The 22,242-nt window shown below is 41.5% G+C and overlaps 1 protein-coding gene across 1 annotated transcript in view; it reads right to left on the bottom strand.

Moving 5' to 3' along the window:
* CPB2 (carboxypeptidase B2) overlaps positions 1-21,675 on the bottom strand; it is a 28,203-nt gene extending 6,528 nt beyond the window's left edge. Inside the window, exons 1-7 of the mRNA XM_073343084.1 lie at positions 21,511-21,675; positions 14,744-14,868; positions 14,535-14,643; positions 5,659-5,760; positions 4,634-4,741; positions 2,596-2,706; positions 2,071-2,073 (exon numbers count right to left, since the gene is read on the bottom strand). Coding sequence (XP_073199185.1) covers positions 2,071-2,073; positions 2,596-2,706; positions 4,634-4,741; positions 5,659-5,760; positions 14,535-14,643; positions 14,744-14,868; positions 21,511-21,675 — 723 coding nt within the window. The remainder of the gene's footprint in view (positions 1-2,070; positions 2,074-2,595; positions 2,707-4,633; positions 4,742-5,658; positions 5,761-14,534; positions 14,644-14,743; positions 14,869-21,510) is intronic.
* Positions 21,676-22,242: the final 567 nt, after the last annotated feature.

The raw sequence follows: 22,242 nt of genomic DNA, 5'->3' as shown, positions 1-22,242 counted from the left end.
TCTCCAGAGGACATCAAATCCAGTCCCCTGCACTCAAGGCAGGACTATGTAATAACTAGACCATTCCTGACAGGTGTTTGTCTAACTTGTTCTTAAAAACCTCCAATGACGGAGATTCCACAACCTCCCTAGGCAATTTGTATGGTGTTTAACTACCATGACAGTTAGGAAGATTTTCCTAATATCCAATCTAAACCTCCCTTGCTGCAGTTTAAGCCCATTGCTTCTTGTCCTATCCTCTGAAATTAACGAGAACATTTTTTCACCCTCCTCTTGTAACAACTTTTTATGTACATGAAAACGGTTATCATGTCCCCTCTCAGTCTTCTCTTCTCCAGACTAAACAAACCCATTTTTTTTCAATCTTTCCCTCATTTTCTAGACCTTAAATCATTTTTGTTGCTCTTCTCTGGACTTTCTCCAGTTTGTCCACATCTTTCCTGAAATGTGGCTCCTAGAACTGGACACAGTACTCCAGCTGAGGTCTTATCAGTGCAGAGCAGAGTGGAAGAAAGCAAGTCGTGTCTTGCTTTCAGCACTCCTGCTAATACATCCCAGAATGCTATTTGCTTTTTTTGCAACTGTGTTACACTGTTGACTCATATTTAGCTTGTGATCCACTGTGACCCTCAGATCCCTTTCCGCAGTACTCCTTCCAAGGCAGTCATTTCCCATTTTATATGTGTGCCATTGATTGTTCCTTCCTAAGTGGAGTACTTGGCATTTGTCCTTATTACATTTCATCCTATTTACTTCAGACCATTTCTCCAGTTTGTCCAGATCATTTTGAATTTTAATGCTATCCTCCAAAGCACTTGCAACCCCTCCCAACTTGATATTGTCCACAAACTTTATAAGTGTACTCTCTATGACATTATCTAAATCATTTATAAAGCTATTGAACTTAACCGAACCCAGGACTGCTCCTTTCGGGACCCCATTCAATATGCCCTTCCAGCTTCACTGTGAACCACTGAAAACTACTCTCTGGAAATGGTTTCCAACCATTTATGCATTCACTTTATAGTAGCTCCATCTAGGTTGTATTTCCCTAGTTTGTTTATGAGAAGGTCATGCGAGATGGTATCAAAAGCCTTACTAAAGTCAAGATATACCACATCTACCTCTTCCTCCCTATCCACAAGGCTTATTACCCTGTCAAGGAAAGCTATTAGGTTGGTTTGACACAATTTGTTCTTGAAAAACATGTTGACTTACTTGTCACCTTATTATCTTCTAGCTGTTTGCAAATTGATTACATGATTATTTGCTCCCAGTTATCTTTCCAGGTACTGGAATTAAGTAATGCTAAACATGCTAGGTAACAAGACGAAAAGTGTACAGCACAACGCCTGGTTGTGTCTGGTATAATGATTCTGATTTGACTAGAACTTGGACTACACAAATAGGGGAGGACTCAAAAGATTTGTCCAGACACCCAAGTTGACAGCTGCAAATCAAAACCACATTTGAGCTTAATGAAAGAGTTTGTTAAAAGTCTTCTGAGGGGGGTAATTAAGAGAATTTCAAAAGATGCTGTTTAAAATAAAGATTGCACAATTCTTGCATACAAAAGGGGAAATCGTGACATTCTTAACCAGTCTCTATTCAGTCAAACTCTCATTGAGGTCCATGGGAGTTTGCCCACATAAGGACAAAGTAAAAATTGAGTCAGTATTTTAGAATGTGGCTCCATGACCCAAATTCTCCTGTTACCTTAATCTCACTCCATTGATTTCAATGGCACTATGCATTATAACTAGGAGGTGAACTACTGCTAATGATAGAATTTTCATACACCAAACTCTTTTGCATGCACACATTGAGATCCATTGGGTATATCAGATGTAAAGTCTATGAATTGTGGGTGCAACTGGTAGCCTGTAAAGACTGTATATATAAAGTTGAACATACACAAATAGAGGCTGGATTGCGGCCCTTTTAAAAACATAGCCCAAAGTTTATAGAAATGGAAAAGACAGGTTTCTGCCTAAAAAGGGAATCTGGAAACTAAGAAAAAAGATAAATTCATAAAGCAAATGAATCATTCAGCCTCTGGGATTGTTGAACTTTCTTCTCATAGTGAGTAAGTAAAATACCTGATAAGACACTGGGATGTTGTCTGAGCTTACCTGTTTCTCATTCATTTACTTGAAACAACAAGTCTTGGGAAAACTATACTATCTGGCCTTAGACCACAGAAAGGAGAAGTGAGTTGTTCAGTCAGGCCTTTGCGCCCTTATGGTGGATTGTCATAGTATTGGCAGTCTTGCTGATGGAGCCTACCATAGTTATCACCTGACATCCAAAAGAATTAAAATCATAGGGTGGATGCTCTGACACTCCAGAGCATTGGTTTGACCTGGGATTTGGAAAATGCCTGTGTTCTATGAGTTAAAAATACAAATTTGCAGTAACTATTGTGAAGGGGCAAAGAATAGAGAAATTCCAAGTGCGAGTTAAGAGGTTTGGGCTCAAAATTGCCATATGGCACTTTGAAAAGTATGCCTTTAAATCTGTCCAGTATATCAGCCCTCACAGTACTTGTGAATAACATGCTGGAATATTCCACGGTCTGTCTAGAAACCTACGTACAGTAGTCCATGTGTATTCATAGCCATCTACATTCATCACAGGCATGACGTAGAAATCAAGATGCTGCAGAAGTCTTGTCATGATCCGATCTTTCTCACGGAAGTAGGTTGTCTATAGAACATGAAAAGAACTTGTTCATAATGTTTATAATAATGTTTTCCTCACCATCCTTGAAAGGCACCTGACAGGTCCTCAGCTGGCCCTATGTAAAATAATAATGGGATGGTGGTGGCGGCATCAGTCCAGCCCCTGGAGGAAAAATACCCCCATCACAGAAGACACCACTACAACCAAAACCTTAGTTAGCAGGGAGAGGCTTGGAATTCAATTAAAATGGAGATTCAGCTGTCCGCTTACCCAACTGGGTGGTCACTCTAGGCCAGGACTGAGGCATATTGGTGAGGAAGCTTGTACTTTTGCTGCTTGTGCAGATAAATAGTGTAAGTCTCCAAAGTTGCCACATGCACTAAAACTGCTTAATAATAGCATTTGAAATGGCTGTTGCAAGTATGCATTGTTTGGGGTTTTTAAAATTATTAAAAATGAAATACATCCTTGTGCAAAGGACCACCACAAGACCTAGCACTACTTACGTCCCATCTAAGACCTATGTTGAGGGCTCAAGTGGGACATAAGTGGCACCTAAGCCTTTTATTTGTCCTCTGCATAAGGGTAAATTGTACCCTAATAGGTTTAGCTGGGTTACTAAATATAAAGAGTTAAGTTTAATAGTATCTTTTTCCCCCCTCGTATGTCTTGCATTTGGCATGTCCTATTCTTGTAACTTCTCCTGTCCTTTTTATTCCCTGGCAATTGTTTTTCTCTGATGTGAATATAAAGTGGCAGTCTTTATTGTGCCTATAAACACAATTCAAAACATCATTAAGGAGAAGCTACTACCTGGAATGTGTATGGCTATGTTTGTGACAATTTTAATAAAAGTGTTCCTTCATAAAGTGACATGGGAATAAAGTTTTGGATTGAATTTAAAATGCTCAGGTAAATTAGATGAAGGAGATAGGGAGTTTACATTTTCTCTCAATTTGTTAACTGCTTACAGATGTTACAGGTACATTTCAGTGGCATGACAGCAGCACAGTTGGTCATCATTTAGACCAACAACAAGAGGTTAATTAGCATTAGCTCCTAAGGGAGTGTTTAAGGCTGACCTTTTTCAAAGGAGCTTGATGGAGTTAGGTGCCCAAATCCTATGGACTTTCAAAGAGATTTGGGAACCTAACTCCTGTAGGCTCCTTTGAAATCTCGTATCTAAACTCCTTCACATACTGCCAGCCAATTCTGGATCCACACTGATTTCAGTGGAGTTTTATAGGTGTAACTGAGGGCTGAAGTTAGACCCTTGTGTTTATTCTGATGCCTTTACTCTCTATATACCATTCAACTTCATAGTGGTCAAACTGTTATTCCACCTTCTAGTTGGGTAACTCTACATTTGGACTTTACCATTCAAATGCACTCTTAAGGTATGTCTGCATTGTCAAGCTGGAGGTGTAAATTCCATCTGGAGGAGACATGCCCATGCTAGCTCTGATTGAACTAGTGCACAAAAAATAATGTTCTATAGTGGCAGGAGGGGCTGGCTGCCCTGAGTATGATACCGTCCGAGATATTAGGCACGTACGCAGGGTAGTTAGCCCTTCTGCCATTCGTACCATCACAGCTACACTCCTATTTTTAGCTCACTAGCTTAGTCAGAGCTAGCATAGGTATGTCTCCTCCAGCTTGAAGTGTAGACATAGGTTTAGTTTGAAATACAATAACCTGTGTTCTCCACTCCTGACCATTCCATAAATATGAAAGACTTGGCCTAACTTACTGCTATTGTGAAAAATTTACCCTTATATCTGCTATACAAACTGAGCTTTTTAATCTCTGTCTTATGCAGACACTTTATTCTTCAGTGCTGTTGCATTAAATTGAATAGGAAGTTGTTGAGATAGAGCACAGTTTGCAAGAGAAGGAAAATAGGATCAAGGTATTTTGTTTTGTTTTAAATATTGTAATGAAATCTACTCACATGTCCTATGAACCACAGGCAAAAAGCAGGAGAAATCCATTCCCTTGCATGGATACCACAGTCAATCCATATGGCACTTTTTGGTGTTCTGTCTCTATTAGACGAAAGCTAATGAAAGAATATGATATGTTTAAGGCTGTAAGAAAGTTGTGGATTTTTGTTTGTTTGTTGGTTTCATTAAAGTTGTTGTTTATTAAAGTTGTGGTTTTGGTGCAATCAGCGTGTCAACATGGCACTAGGCAGACACTCCCCTGGAGGTCTCTCAGGCTTCCTCTCAGCCTGTTTCCTGATGAGGAATGAAGACCCCCTCTGAGTACCCGGACAGGAGCAGCAGCCCTGGGTGCACACCCACATGTAAACTCCAGCACCTTCTTCCAAGGCATGCAGCCTTCCAAAGCAGGGCAGCAGCACAAAAGGACACATGGTGTATCCTATTTTGCTCTCAGAGGCAAGCATGGCAGAAGGCCATTTGGGCCAAATTTGAGTGAGTGTCATTGCAATGTGGTGCACAGGGTCGCAACACCACTCAAATTTGCGGCAACTATAAAAAGATGCAGTTTCCACACAAAAATTGTGGCCCGCGATTTTCTTACAGCCTTATTTATGTTGAAAGGGCACATGAGAATGGAAATAGAACAGTAAACAAAAAGAAGAAAGAGACAAGAAAAGGAAGTGCTCTCTTTCCCTCTCTCTTGCATGGCATTCTCAAGGAGACACTGGGCTGGATGCTGATCTCATTGACACTAGTTTATGTGCCCAGTATCTCAAATGACTTACTGTAGTGTAAAGGAGAGCAGTATTTGACCCACTCTGTATGCCAAAGTTTAGCGGCACCCTGTTTACTTTTGGGAAGGGAGGAGTGGAACAGTACAAAACTTAAAAAAAAAAAATCACACATTTTTCTATCAAAACCATTTTTGATTGAGCTACTAGTACCATTTTTTAAAATTCTCTCTGACAAAAACCCTAGACCTATAGTTTAAATTACTACAGAAAAAAGAGCGCACATTAAATCATAACGGTACCTTCAATATATAAAGTGGGCGTTTCTCAAACGAGGATCCAATATACAGTTTCTGGAGGAGATCAGCATTCATCTCTGTTATTTCTTCCATCCAAGAATATATCTATAAAGATGGAGTGGCTCAGTTAGCAAATATAGTTTCAGTTTAAAAGTCTTCAGCCCCAACTCTGCTCTCCATGCACAGGAAATATTCCCACTGAAGTTAATGGCAGGTTTCCCATTCATTGCAAGGAATGCATGGCTGTGCCTTCTTTTTAGAAAGGGAAGGAGGGATTTTTCCAAAGTGCTTACATGACTTAGCGGCACAAGTTCCCACTCGCAATCAGTGGCTAATTATCCATAGCCAGCTCTTCTATCTCATACAATTTGAGAGACAAAAGAAGAACAAGGCGAGTGAGGTAGTATCTTTTATTGGACCAACTTCTGTTATAAGTGAGACAAGCTGTCGAGCTACACGGAGCTCTTTGTCACGTCTGGGAAAGGTACCAAGAGTGTCACAATTAAATACAAGTTCCAACAGATAGTTTAGCATAAGTATTTAGCATGTATTTTTAGGGACCATTCAAGGTAAAGTGGCCTGAAATAACACATTCAAGAGACAAGATAGGTTTCTTTAAAAGCTGTCTGAGTAGGGGAGAAAAGGCAGAGAACGCTTTTGGATAATTTTTTTCAGACTTTTTAAAGGCAATATATAAAACCAAAGAATGAATTAAAAGTGCTGTACTGAACACAATATGGAAACTTGGAAGAATGTCAACAAAATATTCATTAAGAAGGTTTTTATGGGGAAATATTAACTGGATGTGGAAAAAAAGTTAAATGTTTTGGGCCTTATGTTCAAAATTAGGTGTTTAGAGAAATACAGGCATATTTGTGTATCTAATTTACTGCACACATCAAGTAATTGTATATGCAAATGGCTAGTTACACTTCTAGTAATTTGTGCGTGCATTTTCATGTAATTAAATGAAGATTGAAAAGTGGATACTTTCTGACAGCTATCTTGAATACATGTTATGTCAACAGATATAAAATCAGCTGGAGCAGAAATACTATGTTCTCAATTTTTTTTCCAGTTTGCTGATCCTTCATTTTTTAGCTTAATTAGAAAACGTGTAAACTGTTAATAAAGTTATTAATGCAGTACTCTGTGATTTATCTGTTCTTTCCCAGCTCCACCACAGAAACCCTAAACAAGACATTGCAAGATCAAATTAGGAAAGGAGCTAAAATACGATTATACTAGGATAATTTATCTAGGACCAAAGCCTTTAGTTCAAACTGAATTTTTACTCAATTCATTACACCTGTAACATAGACGTGTAAGACATTTTACAACAAATACAGTTTCTTAAGCTGTTCTTCTGTTTCTCCTCCATGATTTAGAAAAAAAAATTCAATCATCCCTGACTGTATGTGAGGCCAGTAGAACTGGGTATTTATTAAGGTTTTGCCTAACACTTCCCATTATGAGACCCTATTTTCAATTGCTTATAATTTTGTTAAACTCTAAAAGTTTAGGCTGAAATTTTACATGCCAAATGTCAGCCACAGGCTGTTTAAAAAAAACAACAACTGCCAAAAAGGCCCAAGGAAAATGTTGTTTTGCACATGTTAAAAAATTCTAGTTACCTTTTTAATATTTTTTCGTAATATTCTAGCACCCCCATGCTTAGAACAGGTACTTGAAGTTTGGCAGGGGGTGACCTTTGTGTCAAGGATGTGCCTTTGGCCATCCCTGTAAAAATCCACCCAAATATGGCCAAGTTATATGCCTTTGAAAAATCACAGTTTGCACATACTCAGTAGAGACTTCTCTGATTTTACCAGCTAAAATCGCTGACTATTCCAGCCTCACTGAGCATGCTCGAGCGTCTCATAGCTCCTTGTGCTGAATAAATAGTATGTGATCAGATACTTGAAGACTGTGTGCTAATGCATATCCACAAAGGGCCAAATTAAGAGTACACAGGAACCTTAACTCTGGCATTTTCTAACTTCTGAGTGCTTGACTTTGCAATCTTAATAATGTTTTTTTAACATAGTTTTTTGTGTGGAATATAAATATACAGTATAACCTGCACAAAAGATTATCTTTATTAGGAGCCTAATTTAACATTCATTGAAGGCCAGTTTCACAAAGATTAAAACAATTTTGATCCTGATCAGCTGGAAGGAAGAATTCAATCACAAGAATGTGAATGGTAATTGGGAATCTTTTATGAACACCTTACTAGGTGCCCAAAAAGCTACAGTCCCAGCCTGACATTGATTCTGGGCGAGATAATGGAGAGGCTGATACAGATCTTGGTTAATAAAGAATTAAAGGAGGGTAATTAATGCAAATCAGCATGACCTTATGGGAAATAGATCCTGTCAAACTAACTTGGTATCTTTTTTAGATGAGATTACAAGTTTGGTTGATAAGGGTAATAGTGTTGATGTAATAGACTTCTGTAAGGCATTCAACTTGGTACCACATAGCATTTTGAATAAAAAACTAGAGTGATATAAAGATTCACATTTATAATGGCACACATTAAATGGATTAAAAACTGGTGAGTTGATAGGTCTCAAAATGTAATTGTAAATGGGGAATCATCATCAAGCAGATGTGTTTCTAGTGGGGTCCCACAGGGATCTGTTCCTGGCTATACACCAAGGATCAGCAACCTTTGGCATGCAGCCTGTCAGGGTTCCCTTGTTGGATCATATTAAAGAAGTTCTGTATTAAAATCACAAATGAGTTTGATTCCCCATAGTTTAAATTCCAGGGTATTACTAATTAAGAGGTCTCTTGGTTTTTGGTACTGTTTCTCTCCCTCTATGTGTGAAACTTGCAAGCTGCTAATTGTGTTAGTACATTCTAAGACAGAGTCTATTCTCAAAAGGTTTCAGAGTAGCAGCCGTTTTAGTCTGTATTCGCAAAAAGAAAAGGAAAGGAGTACTTGTGGCACCTTAGAGACTAACAAATTTATTTAAGCATAAGCTAGAGCTCACTTCATCGGATGCATTCAGTGCAGTCTCTAAGGTGCCACAAGTACTCCTTTTCTTTCTGTTCTCAAAGCAATTCTTTGTAACAATAACTACTCACTCAGAGAGAGACTCAAAGCAATACTCTGTAACAACAGAAACAGCACCCAGAGACTCCCCGCCCTTTTGTTGTATTCATCTCGCTTTGTTAACAATTGTGATTAAAATAGAGATAGAGGATTTATGTGGATGGATGCTTGGTGTGGATAATAACTGAATGATCAGGGAGGTGCCAGCCTAAGAATCCAGTGTCCATCAGCCGAAGAAGGCGTCAAGTAAAAATAACAGAGGACCCCCGGAGGGCAGACTGGAATCCACCCAACAGCCTCAAGAATGGGAGAACCAAAGAACAAGATAACATCTGGCAGCACGGAGCCATCAGGAATGTGACATCTGCTGATTGATTCAGCAACAGCATGATGAAGCAATTCCTGTAGACTGGCATAGGAAAAAATTCCTATAAAAATGGACTCTAGAAAGTGAGAACTTTGGGGTCTGATTCTGCAAACCAACTTCCAGGAGCATCAGTTGAGCATCTGACAAGGCCCTGCTCCCTCCTCATGTCCAGGCCACCTGGCCAGTGGCTTGGCATGAGCAACTCTAAGGCTGGTAACTATGATAACAACCTTGCAGAACCTGTGTGTGTGTGTGTGTGTGTATGAATGAATGTATGAATAAATATGAAATTGAATGGAATGTTAAAGCTATAACTAACTGCTTACTATGATTCTTTCTGTATTCATAATAAATGTGGCATTTTGCCTTTTCCACTTTAATAAGCTCCTGCTGGTTTTTATTTTATTGGTATAACACCTTCCCCACTCTGAACTCTAGGGTACAGATGTGGGGACCTGCATGAAAGACCTCCTAAGCTTATTTCTGCCATCTTAGGTTAAAACTTCCACAAGGCACAAAGTCTTTGCCCTTGGATTAGATAAAATGCTGCCACCACCAAGTGATTTAGACCAAGAACAGGGAAAGGACCACTTGGAGTTCCTATTTCCCCAAAATATCCCCCAAGCCCTTACACCCCCTTTCCTGGGGAGTCTTGAGAATAAACAAGATGAGCACAGATCAGCTTTGGATTTTTAAGATCCAAAAAACCCAATCAGATTCTTAAAAAACAGAACTTTATTAGAAGAACAAAAAAAGATAAGAGAACAACTCTGTAAGATCAGAATGGAAGATAATCTTACAGGCAGTCAGATTCAAAACATAGAGAAACCCTCTAGGCAAAACCTTAAGTTACAAAAAGACACAAAAACAGGAATACAAATTTCCTCCAGCACAGCGAATTTCACAAGCCAAAACAAAGAAAACTTAACACATTTTCTAGCCAGATTACTTACTAACTTTACAGGAGTTGGAGGGCTTCCATCCTTGCTCTGTTCCCGGCAAAGGTATCACACAGACAGACCAAAGCCTTTCTCCCCCCGCCTCCAGATTTGAAAGTATCTTGTCCCCTCATTGGTCATTTTGGGTCAGGTGCCAGCCCGTTACCTAAGCTTCCTAACCCTTTACAAATAAAAGGACTTTGCCTCTGGCCAGGAGGGATTTTATAGCACTGTATACGGAAAGGTGGTTACCCATCCCTTTATATTTATGACACAGCACATCAGGGAAATCCACTGGCGGGCCAGGACGGTTTGTTTACCTGCAGCGTCCACAGGTTCGGCCAATTGCAGCTCCCACTGGCCACGGTTCACCGCTCCAGGCCAATGGGGTCTGTGGAAAGCAGCAGCCAGCACATCCCTTAGCCTGCCCTGGTTCCCGCAGCCCTCATTGGCCTGGAACAGCGAACTGTGGGCAGTGGGAGCTACAATCGGCCAAATCTGCAGACACTGAAGGTAAACAAACTGGCCTGGCCCTCCAGCAGCTTTCCCTGATGGACCACGTGCCAAAGGTTGCCGATCCCTGCCCTACACGATCTAACATTTTTATCAGTGACCTGAAAGAAAAAGTAAAATCATCACTGATTAAGTTTACAGATGACACAACAACTCGGGGAGTGGTAAATAATGAAGAGGACAGGTCACTGATTCAGTGTGATCTGGATTATTTGGTAAACTGGATGCAAGCAAACAATATGTGTTTTAATATGATTAACTCTAAATGTATGCATGAAGGAACAAAGAATATAGACCATACTTACCGGTTGGGGGACTCTATCCTGGGAAGCAGTGACTCTGAAAAAGATTTGGTGGTCGTGGTGGATGATCAGTTGAACATGAGCTTCTAATGTGATACTGTGGCTAAAAGAGCTAATGCGATCTTTGGATGCATAAAAGGGCAATCTTGATTAGGAGCAGAGAAGTTGTTTTACCTCTGCATTTGGCACTGGTGTGACCACTCCTAGAAAATTGTGTCTAGTTCTGATGCTCACAATTCAAGAAGGATGTTGTTAAATTGGAGAGAGTTCAGAGAAGAGCCACAAGAACAATTAAAGGATCAGAAAACATGCTGTATTCTGATAGACTCTAAGGGCTCAAACTATTTAGCTTAACAAAGAGAAGGTTAAGGGGTGACTTGATGACAGTCTATGAGTACATGGGGAAGAAATATTCAATAATGGGCTCTCAATCTAGCGGGGAAAGACATAACATGATCCAATGGCTGGAAGATGAAGCTAGACAAATTCAGACTGGAAATAATGTGTAAATTTTTAACAGTGAGGGTAGTTAACTAGTGGAACTAATCACAAAGGTTCATGGTGGATTCTCCATCACTGACTATTTTTAAACCATGAATGGATGTTTTTCCAGAAGAGATGGTCTAGGAATTATTCTGGGGATGTTGTATGGCTTGTGTTACACAGGAGGCCAGACTAGATGAGTGCAGTGGTCGCTTCTGGCCTTGGAATCTAAGAATCTGTAAATGGAGCTTTTTCCACTGGTTTCAGTGGGCACTGGATCAAGCCCTGGGTGACCTCCTGTCTTAAGAGACCACCCTAATGTACACCCAAATATAGTCAGTATACACAATTCATTCCCATCTTTATGTGATGACCCCCTGTGTTAAGTAACCCTGTGTAATCTCTCCTTGACAATTGTCACTGCATTTTAAGAGTGGGCCAAGCAGGGGAACCTCACCCTAATTTTTCAGAAAGGGGAACATTTTGGTAACATACTTTAAACTAGGGCGGTTGATTAATCGCAAATAACTCACACGATTAACTCAAAAAAACTAATCGCAATTAAAAAATTGATCATTAATCGCACTGTTACACACTAGAATACTAATTGAAATTTATTAAATATTTTTCATGTTTTTCTACGTTTGCAAATACATTGAGTTCTGTAACAACACAACATTACAGAGTGCACAGTGCTCACTTTATATTATAATTTTTATTACAAATATTTGCACTGTAAAAATGAAAAACAAGGGAAATAGTATTTTTCAATTCACTTCAGACAAGTACAATCTCTTTATCATGAAAGTGTAATATTTGAAAGTGCTTCACCACCCTCCTAGTGAAATAGTGCTTCCTAATATCCAGCCTAGATCTCCCCTACTGCAACTTGAGACCATTGCTTCTTATTCTGTCATCTGCCGCCACTGAGAACAGCCTAGCTCCATCCTCTTTGGAACCCCTTGGAACTCCATCCTTGTATGCCCCTTCATGCTTTGGCCACCATTCCAGATCACAAGTCCAGATCTAATGCATCCAAGGGTGCTGAGGGAGTTGGCTGATGTGATTGCAGAGTCACTGGCCATTATCTTTGAAAATTCGTGGTGATCGGGGGAGGTCCCGGACGATTGGAAAAAGGCAAATATAGTGCCCATATTTTAAAACGGGAAGAAAGAGAACCCTGGAAACTACAGACCAGTCTGCCTCACTTCAGTCCCTGGCAAAATCATGAAGCAGGTCTTCAAGGAATCCATTCTGAAGCACTTGGAGGAGAGGAAGGTGATCAGGAACAGTCAACCTGGATTCACCAAGGGCAAGTCATGCCTGACCAACCTGATTGCCTTCTATGATGAGATAACTGGCTCTGCGGCTATGGGGAAAGCGGTGGATGTAATATAGCTTGACTTTAGCAAAGCTTTTGATATGGTCTCCCACAGTATTCTTGCCAGCAAATTAAAAAAGTATGGATTGAATGAAAAGTCTATAAAGTGGATAGAAAGCTGGCTAGATTGTCGGACTCAACAGGTAGTGATCACTGGCTCGATGTCTAGTTGGCAGCCAGCGTCAAGCGGAGTGCCCCTGGGATCGGTCCTGGGGCCAGTTTTGTTCAACATCTTTATTAATTATCTGGATGATGGGATTAATTGCACCCTGAACAAGTTCGCAGGTGACACTAAGCTGTGGGGAGAGGTAGACACACTGGAGGGTAGGGATAGGGTCCAGAGTGACCTAAACAAATTGGAGGATTGGGCCAAAAGAAATCTGATGAGGTTCAACAAGGACAGGTGCAGAGTCCTGCACTTAGGAAGAAAGAATCCCATGCACCGCTGCAGGCTGGTGACTGACTGGCTAAGCAGCAGTTCTGCAGAAAACGACCTGGGGATTACAGTGGACAAGAAGCTGGATATGAGTCAGCAGTGTGCCCTTGTTGCCAAGAAGACCAACGGCATATTGGGCTGTATTAGTAGGAGCATTGCCAGCAGATCGAGGGAAGTGATTATTCCCCTCTATTCGACACTGGTGAGGCCACCACTGGAGTACTGTGTCCAGTTTTGGTCCCCCCCCACTACAGAAGGCATGTGACAAATTGGAGAGAGTCCACCGGAGGGCAACGAAAATGACCAGGGGGCTGGGGCATGACTTATGAGGAGAGGCTGAGGGAACTGGGGTTATTTAGTCTGCAGAAGACAAGAGTGAGAGGGATCTGATAGCAGCCTTCAACTACCTGAAAGGAGGTTCCAAAGAGGATGGAGCTAGGCTGTTCGCAGTAGTGGCAGATGACAGAACAAGAAGCAATGGTCTCAAGTTGCAGTGGGGGAGGTCTAGGTTGGATATTAGGAAACACTATTTCACTAGGAAGGTGGTGAAGCACCACCTAGAGAGGTGGTGGAATCTCCATCCTTAGAGGTTTTTAAGGCCCGGCTTGACAAAGCCCTGGCTGGGATAATTTAGTTGGGGAATGGTCCTGCTTTGAGCAGCAGGTTGGACTAGATGACCTCCTGAGGTCTCTTCCAACCCTAATATTCTATGATTCTATGAAATCACAGGTGGAAGATTAGAGATGTAAAACACGCAGCAGGTCATCTAGCATAACTTTTTGCAGCAGCAAGGAAGAAAAGATATTAATCAAGAAAGAAAAACATATTCCTATCTTTGCATTTTCCCTAACCTTGCTTTCAATGAGCTTTCCACATTATTCTTACTAAAGACTTCTTTGGAGTGAACATTCAATCCATGTTAAGGCAATTTTGGCAGAAATACACAACTGCACCATGCAGAGTGCCTTTTTAGGTGAACTACAGAATGATCCATTGGAATTACCATTTTCAGAAGCAACTGAAGTTATGATTGTAGACTTAGTGTGAGCATTTACATGAAATCTAAAATGTCTTGACCAAATTTCATTTTAGGTAATTACATTGCACCTACCTTAAATTTCTCATATGATTTCAGTTGGTGGGTAAAGTGGTTCTTATGTAGTGTGTTTTGTAAGGTGCTTGGATCCTTCTTTAGTAAAGGTACTGTATTAAAGTGAACTATTATTAGCTAATCAATACAAATCTAATTGTTTCCCCTATAGGGCTGTCATGTAACAGTCCATATCTCCACCAGACAGTCCATATCACCATCATCATCAAATTAAATTTAAGCCCTTGTTAATGAAATAACAATAAATGCATAAAGGATCATGAGAAAAATATAACGTATCTTACTTCATTCAGAGAGTGATATTGTTCATAATAGGATGCAGAACTGCGGGGGTTGACTGTATCATTGACAGTTTGTTTTTTGATAACTTCTTGAACATCGTCCATCAAAACTCTGAACAACAAACAAAAAGCATAAACCATTCTTAAGCAGTGTCGCCAATTGGCTTGAATTTCTGATTTCATATCTTCACAGCAAGAAATAAGAATCATACTTGTATCGGATGGTGGATCGGTTTAGCTCAGCTTTCACATCATTTATATCGGACACATTGACATAGAAATGGACTTCTTTGTTCTTCATAATGTTTTCAGCTGAATCAGGTTTCCAGAGAATAACCTACAAAGTTTCCAAGAACAATTTTTTTCACAAGGAAAGAAAAAATACTTTACCATTTAGTAAACATTCTGAACATGATCAAAACACAATACATGTTTTCAATCTAGTAGGTCATGTGTGGGAAGCAGTTTCATGTGTTGTGCTGTCACATCATGCTATTGCTGAAAATGAAAAGTGTGTGGGTAAGAAAAATTTATAACAGCTGAATATAAATTCATAAATCAAGAACAAAGGCAGGAACATCACCTTTCATGATATAATATTACTAGTTTAATATATCTGTTTAGCTGATTATTACAATCCAAATCCTCAAATCAGTGGAGGGTTATTTTTCCTGAGGGTATTTGGGGAATTAATGCAGCTCAGACTAGTTTTTGCAGTTATTGTATTCAGTGATTACTTTGATTAGAGCTGAACCAAATGCCAGAAGGGATTTCAAAATAAATCCAGATGAAGCAGCAATATAAAGGGGCCTAGAGAGATTAAAATTGGGCAGAAAATAAAATGAAATTCATTTTAGTAAAATTCAAGTTAGGAAAATGAAAGTTAATGAAATAAAATAATCTGAAACTCAGCTATTCAGTGGGAGATTGAAAATTGGGAAGCAATAATGTTGAAAAGACTTAGGGGTGGTAGTGGACAGCAAATTAGACATGAATTTATAATGCGAAAAAAGGCCAGTGCAATTTTTTTGCTGCATATTCAACATCAACGTGTCATGAAGTAGGTAAATAATAGCTCTTCTCTCCTTGGATCTGGTGCAACTACACTTTGAATATTGTATTAATTTTGATGCACCATACAGGACTATGTTAATTACAGGTGCCAACTTTCCAATGTGCTGGGGGGTGCTTGACCCCCACTTTGTCCCAGGCCCTGCCCCCACTCCACCTCTTCTCCCAAGCCCCCTCCTCTTCCCGCTCCACCCCTGCCCTGCCTCTTCCCACCCCATTCCGCTCTCTCCCCGGAGCGTGCGGTGCCCTCACTCCTCCCCAGAGCCCCTGTACGCTGTGAAACAGCTGACCGTGACAGGCAAGAGATGCGGGGAAAGAGGGGGAAGTGCTGATCGGTGGGGCCCACCGACGGGCAGGTGGCACTGGGGCAGGAAAAGGGGAGTTGAGGGGGGTTGCCGGTGGGTGCTTAGCATCTGCCACTTTTTCCCTATGGGTGCTCCAGCCCCAGAGCACCCATGGAGTTGACGCCTATGATGTTAATGCAAACTAGGTAGTTTTTAGTTCACACCAGCAGCATCCACATGGGGCAGTTAGCACCCAACATTTTGGTGTGCTCTGCAATTCATACCTCCATAGCCTGCACTGCAGTGCAATGTAGCTATAGCCTTTGAAACAACCAACGTACAGAAAGCCTCTGGAGAATATATTCTAAATTTTAAACAAGATGAAGGGCCAGATTCCGAAAGGTACTTGGCTACCTAGTCACCTCTTTAGGTGCTTATGTCCACCATTAGAGGCTGGAGACATTCTCAGAACTAGTGCTTAGCTTCTGCCTAACCCAATAGGCACTGACATTGCTGCTGGTGGGCATGCACAAAACTGCCTTTGTCCTGATGCCACCCCATAGCTAAATAGCTACTTGGAGACCTAGCGCAAGCCAAAGTCCTAGCAGTCCCCAAGCGGGATTCTCAAACTGTGTGTTTCCTTGCCTGTCTTTCCAGCAGACCTGATCCCACAGCCACATGCACAGCACACCTTCAGGCTTGGGCCCTGCATGCACGTATATACACACACACACAGAGAGAGTACATGTTCAGAGTACCTAGTAGTTAGGGCACTCACCACATTTAAATCCTCACTCTGCCTAATTTGGAGTAGGGACTTGAACCCAGTTCTGCTTACACTTCAGATGAGTGCCCTAATCACGGGGCTATTGGGTACACTGGACTGGGTTTTTCTCAACCTCTCCTGCAGAAGCTGTTCCTCTTTGTATAAAATAATTAAATATTTATTGTAAAAGGGACTTGAACCTGAGTCTCCCACATCCTAGCTAAGTGCCCTGACTTCTGGCCTATAAAGTTAGTCTCCCTCTGACTCAGTGAATAGTTAATTATTCATTTAAACTGGAACAGCTTCAGCAGGCGACTGAGAGAGAGAGAGAGAGAGCAAGAGACCTACCCGAGAATACCTCATAGCATGGTGATGAGGGCACTAACCTAGGATTCAAGCAACCTGGGTTAGAGTCCCTGCTCTAAATCAGGCTGAGTGGGAACTCAAAGCTGGTTTTCTTACATCCTATGGAAATGCTGGGCATTCGGGGCACACACACTTTTAAAAAAATAATAATAAGGGTGTCATTCTATTTTTCTGTGAGAAAGTGCTGCCCTGATGCAGAGGTTCCAGGCAGGGGGAGCACCTAAGATCCAGATCAGTGGGAGGTAGGTACCTAAATACATTTGAAGACCTGGGCTCTAAGCCCCACACTTTTCCTCTGCTATCTTCTGGCAATGAATTCCACAGGCTAACTGTGTATTGTGTGAAAAACTATTTCCTTTATCAGTTATCCTTAAATGTTACATGTTCTGAAACCTTTCACTTTTCCTCCGTTCTGGCTGGCTTAGGCTGCTTCTCACTCTTCTTTCTTAGGGTTTGTCTACACTTAAAATGTGACAGTGGCTCAGCTGTGCTTCAATGTAGATACTACCTATACCTATGGTAACTAGGTTGACAGAAGAATTCTTCCGTCCGATCTAGCGCTATCTACATAGGGTCTTAGATCAGTTTAACTACACCACACAGGGGCATGGACCAGGGTCAAGGCACAAAACATTAAGAGTTGCAATGCCTACGTCCCCTATATGAATCTAGCCTTGGGTGCCTATCTCAGGGGCAGACTAGGGGTAAGGCCTGCAACATAGGCATTGACTCCGTGGTTGCTCTCGGGCTGGAGCAACCATGGGAAAAAAATAGAGGTGCTCAGAACCCACTGGCAGCCCTGCAGGTCAGCATCTCTCCCTTCACCCCCAGTGCCTCCCGCCTGCCGGCAGCCCCGCCAATCGGCTCCTCGCCTCCCTCCCAACACCTCCCACCCGCTGTGATCAGCTGTTCCATGGTATGCAGGAGGTGCCTGGGGATAGGGGGGAAGAGGCAGGGTGGGTGGGGCCAGGGCCTTGGGGGAAGGGGTGGAGTGTGGGTGGGGTCTGGGGCGGAATGGGAGTCAAGCACTCCCCTGGGACATTAGAAAATCAGCACCTCTGGCCCACAATGCCTAAGTACCTTTGTGAATCTAGTCCTCAGTCTGTAGTATAGGCAGGACAATAGAGGTTTAAATTAGTTTTAAGGAGACATATCATACAATCTGAATGCAATCAATTAAGCTGCTAGTCTTGAATACCCAGTATGAAGGCCGTATTCAAAGGTGAATCTAAATCTGGAGGGAGTGTAAACTGGTATAACTTACACTTTCTTTCCAGCCCCACTAAAATATATATTGCATCAACGTATGTATTTGTTCAATAACCACTTTAAGAACATGCAACCTTCTAGTACATATTTCTCTAAATCTGGCCTACTAAGTCTGAGTATAAGGAAGTACAATGAAGTCTAAGTTGGTATAAGTAAGTTAGCATAGAGTCTAGCAGGTGAATGAAGTAATCCAGGTAACACAGGAATTGTCAGAATGGCTCAGACCATTGGTCCATTTTGTCCAGTATCCTGTCACCAAAGTGGCCAATACTAACAATGTCAGAGGCAGACACAAGAATCTCTGCAGGAGGCAGTGATGGGCTAACTTGCCCCCAGAGAGAGGTTAGCTTATGCCCACAAGCATGACAGTTTATATCCCTTCCAAAACTCTCATTAATTTTCAGATATTTATTATTATAACTCTGTCAGTGTACAATGCTTTGCTGAATCCTGCCACCCTCTTGACCCCAGTGATATCTTCTGGCAATGAATTCCACAGGCTAATTGAGTATTGTGTGAAAAACTATTTCCTTTGTCAGTTATGCTTAAATGTTACATATTCTGAAACCTTTCAGTTTCAATAGACATTTTTTGTTCTTATATTAGGAGATGAACGGCAGTGGTCATTCTATCTTCTATATACCATTAATTACTAAAGGCAGCACTGCCTATATTTAAGGTTGCCTGATATTTCCCATTATAAGACCCAGTTTTCCACTGCATTTGCTTTTAACTTTGCCAAACTGGCCTACTAAATTGTGGTAAAAATTTCCATGCCACATGACAGCCTCAGGCTGATTTTTATTTTTTAAGTTTCAGCTAAAATAGCTCCACTGTTTCTGAGAACAAGAATTCATTGTTTTGCCCATGTTAAAAAAGTTCTTACAGCTGTTTAATTAAGAAGCTTTAGTGCCCTCATGCTTTGGAGCAGGGACTTGAAATTTGGCATGGGTTTGACCTTTATGCCTTTTGGCATCCCCATTGAAAATCCACCCAAATGTGGCCAAGTTATAACCCTCTGAACATTCTCAGTTCACACATGATCAGTAGAGGCTAGTTAGAATTTGGCAGGAAAATCACAGAATGCTCTACCTTCACTGAGCATGCTTCAACCCAGTTCTGCAGGAACTGAGCAAGACTTTCCCTTTGTGATGCTGGAAATCAAATGCCAGCTCTGGCCAAGGCCATAGGCTTTAACTAAGAACTGACAAACCCATAGCTGGAAACCAAACCAGCTCACCTGTATGTTAATTTTGTTCAAAATAGGTATTAGTCTTATAAGAATGTATTTAGTGTTTAGACTCTATGAAATGCTTGTAAGTTGCTGCATGCATTAATCTCATTTGTAACATCTGCATTCCATGCTAAAAGGTAAAATATAAGTTTGTTTTATAATTGTAAAATGCCTGCTCTGAACTTGTGAGGTCAGACGGGAAGAGTAGTTCCTTTGCCCATCGAGAAGGACTATCAAGACTTAATGAGCCATCAAGGACAAAAAGCTTTTTTGATTGCCCCAGCCACCCAGGAAGAATTTACGTGCAGGAGCCCTCATCCCATTGGCTTGATCTCTGGGGGAAGGTCATATAGAGATGCTCACAAGAAGAAATGGTGATCTCTTTGCTGTTTGAATTTTCACAGGGCCAGAGACACTAAACTAATCCCCAGGAGTTATCCCTAGGTCTGCCCGGAAAGACATTTTGAATTGACAGATAACTATATCTCTGTCATCTTTAGGAACTGTAGATGGTAACTCATTTGTGTATGTTTGCTTGCTTTAATCTATAAATAACTCTCTCAATTTTCTTCCTAGCTATTACACCTTTAGACAGATTGGCTTCAGGCATTGTCTTTGGTGTAGGAGCTAGGGTACCAATTGATCTGTGGTAAGTGACTGGTCTTTTGGGATTGAAAGCAACCTGATTATTTTGTGGTTTTTGGTGTAAGTGACCATTTATCACTAAGTCCAGTTTGTCTGAGTGGCAAGATAGACTGGAGAGTCAAAGAGGACTGTCTGTGACTTCATGGTAAGACTGTTATAGTGATCCAGGAATTCACACTCGTTACTGGGTAGGTGAAATCTAATTACAGAACATACCACCAGTTTGGGGTGTCTGCCCTGTCTTTGACAGTCTGTCCTGAGGTTGGCACTCTCAGTTGTGAGGCACTCCAGACAGCATGAAACCCTTTACTTACTCTTTCTGGCATGTAGGGGGTGTGGCACCATGGACTGGAACTGCGTACAGGGAGATTGTCTCTCCTCTGCTTTCCGTGCCCCCCCCACACACCCCCAGCCACACTGGAATGCAGAGTGAGGGAAGAGGGGATTACAGTAGCTGGAGAGAGAGGAGGGTGATCCACAGGTAGAGGGTGGGATGCAGCAGAAAGGGGAGGGAAACGGGAGCTGGTGTGGAGGAGGTGGATAGGAGCAGTTGGTGAGGGAGATAAGAAGCGGGGAAGGATAGGTGAAGGGTGGGAGGGCAACAGGAGTCAGGGGAGCAAATTGGACAGAGACAGGCTATGGGCACAGGGGCTGTTAAAGGCTCTGATGATCAGGACACATCATGAGGGATCCTGGTAACGACACTGATTGGGGAAATGGTTATGCTTTTCATTATGGGGTGCTGACTTCAAACGAAAATATGATGAAATAATGGGGGAAGTGCTTTAGAACAAAATTGGATGCCTTATTTTAATTAAATGCTCTTTCCTGTAATGGCAGATGGAAATCACAAAATCCTGTTGGTGTTCTAAGAGATTATGAGTTCTAGATGAAGAGATTCTTATTATCTAAACTCTGTCTTTAGCAAAACACCACCAAGTACTGTAAAATCCAGTCCTGCGTGTCGGGGTCCTAGAAGTCATACAGTCAGAAATTGCATCAGCTTATGCTCCTGGGACTTCCTGACAAATGATTTTACCAACCATCACATGTCAGTACTTTATCATCTTTGTTTTGTTGCTGCTAATATACAAAATCAATTACATAATTCTGAAATCGGGTGCTTGATATAATATGATAAAATGTTATCAGTCAACAGAATCTGCTCATCTCAATCAGTAGACATTAAATTGATGGAAATAAAGCATCTATTGCGCTTCTACAAACTAAAAAAATATATAACATAAGAGAATGAAAGGGGGATCTAAATCTTCCTCCCAGTGGAATGGCATTGGTGTGCCTGAGAGCAGAATTTAGCCGAGAGTTTATAGAGAAAAAAATTACCTCAAAGTTGGTGGTTAAATTCTGAAGGAATTCAGCTTGTCTGTCTGATCGTGGGAGAGCACACAACACTTGATCACTGGAAAGAAAAAGACATTCAGAAAAAGCAAAGGCTTGAGTGTGAGCACGAAAACATTTTGTATTGATGTACAAGTCTGAACAGTCCATCTCAGTCCCAATTGGTTTCTCTGACTTAGGGGCTAGTGGAGCCAAAGGAGGTTCAAGCAATGAAAGCGCTGGGCCAGATTCTATCCCCTTTGCATTGCTGGAAAGCTCCCGGAGCTCCCCCAAATGGAGGAGTCCCCAGCTGATAAAAAGCTGAAGTAGCAGTAGTTCTTACACTGCTCTCCCATAGCCCCGGGGTGTGTCTGGAACCAGCCTGACCTATTTCAGAGCAGCCCGAGGCACTGTAAAGGACATCAGGGCTGGTGAATAACTGGTCCCAGGATTAGAAAGCTGTAACTAGTTCTTATGCTGCAGTCCCAAGAGGATGCTGAGTGCAGCAGAGAAACTGGCCCTCTCTCTTTACCTGATGAGGTCATACTGTGAGCACCTGATGGCAGGGATTTCCCTAAGCTCCCTCCTACACCCCCCCCCGAATTTCCCCAACACCCCCCCCACCCCGTTTTGTGAACTAGTTACATGCAGTGTTGCCAATTTAGTGGCTGTTTGGACATTTGTGCCACAAGTACTCCTTTTCTTTTTGTGAAACATTAATACACACTTTAGAACCAT

The sequence above is a fragment of the Lepidochelys kempii genome, chromosome 1 (assembly GCF_965140285.1).
Source record: "Lepidochelys kempii isolate rLepKem1 chromosome 1, rLepKem1.hap1, whole genome shotgun sequence".
Taxonomy (NCBI): domain Eukaryota; kingdom Metazoa; phylum Chordata; order Testudines; family Cheloniidae; genus Lepidochelys; species Lepidochelys kempii.
This window is presented reverse-complemented; position numbering and strand designations above follow the sequence as displayed.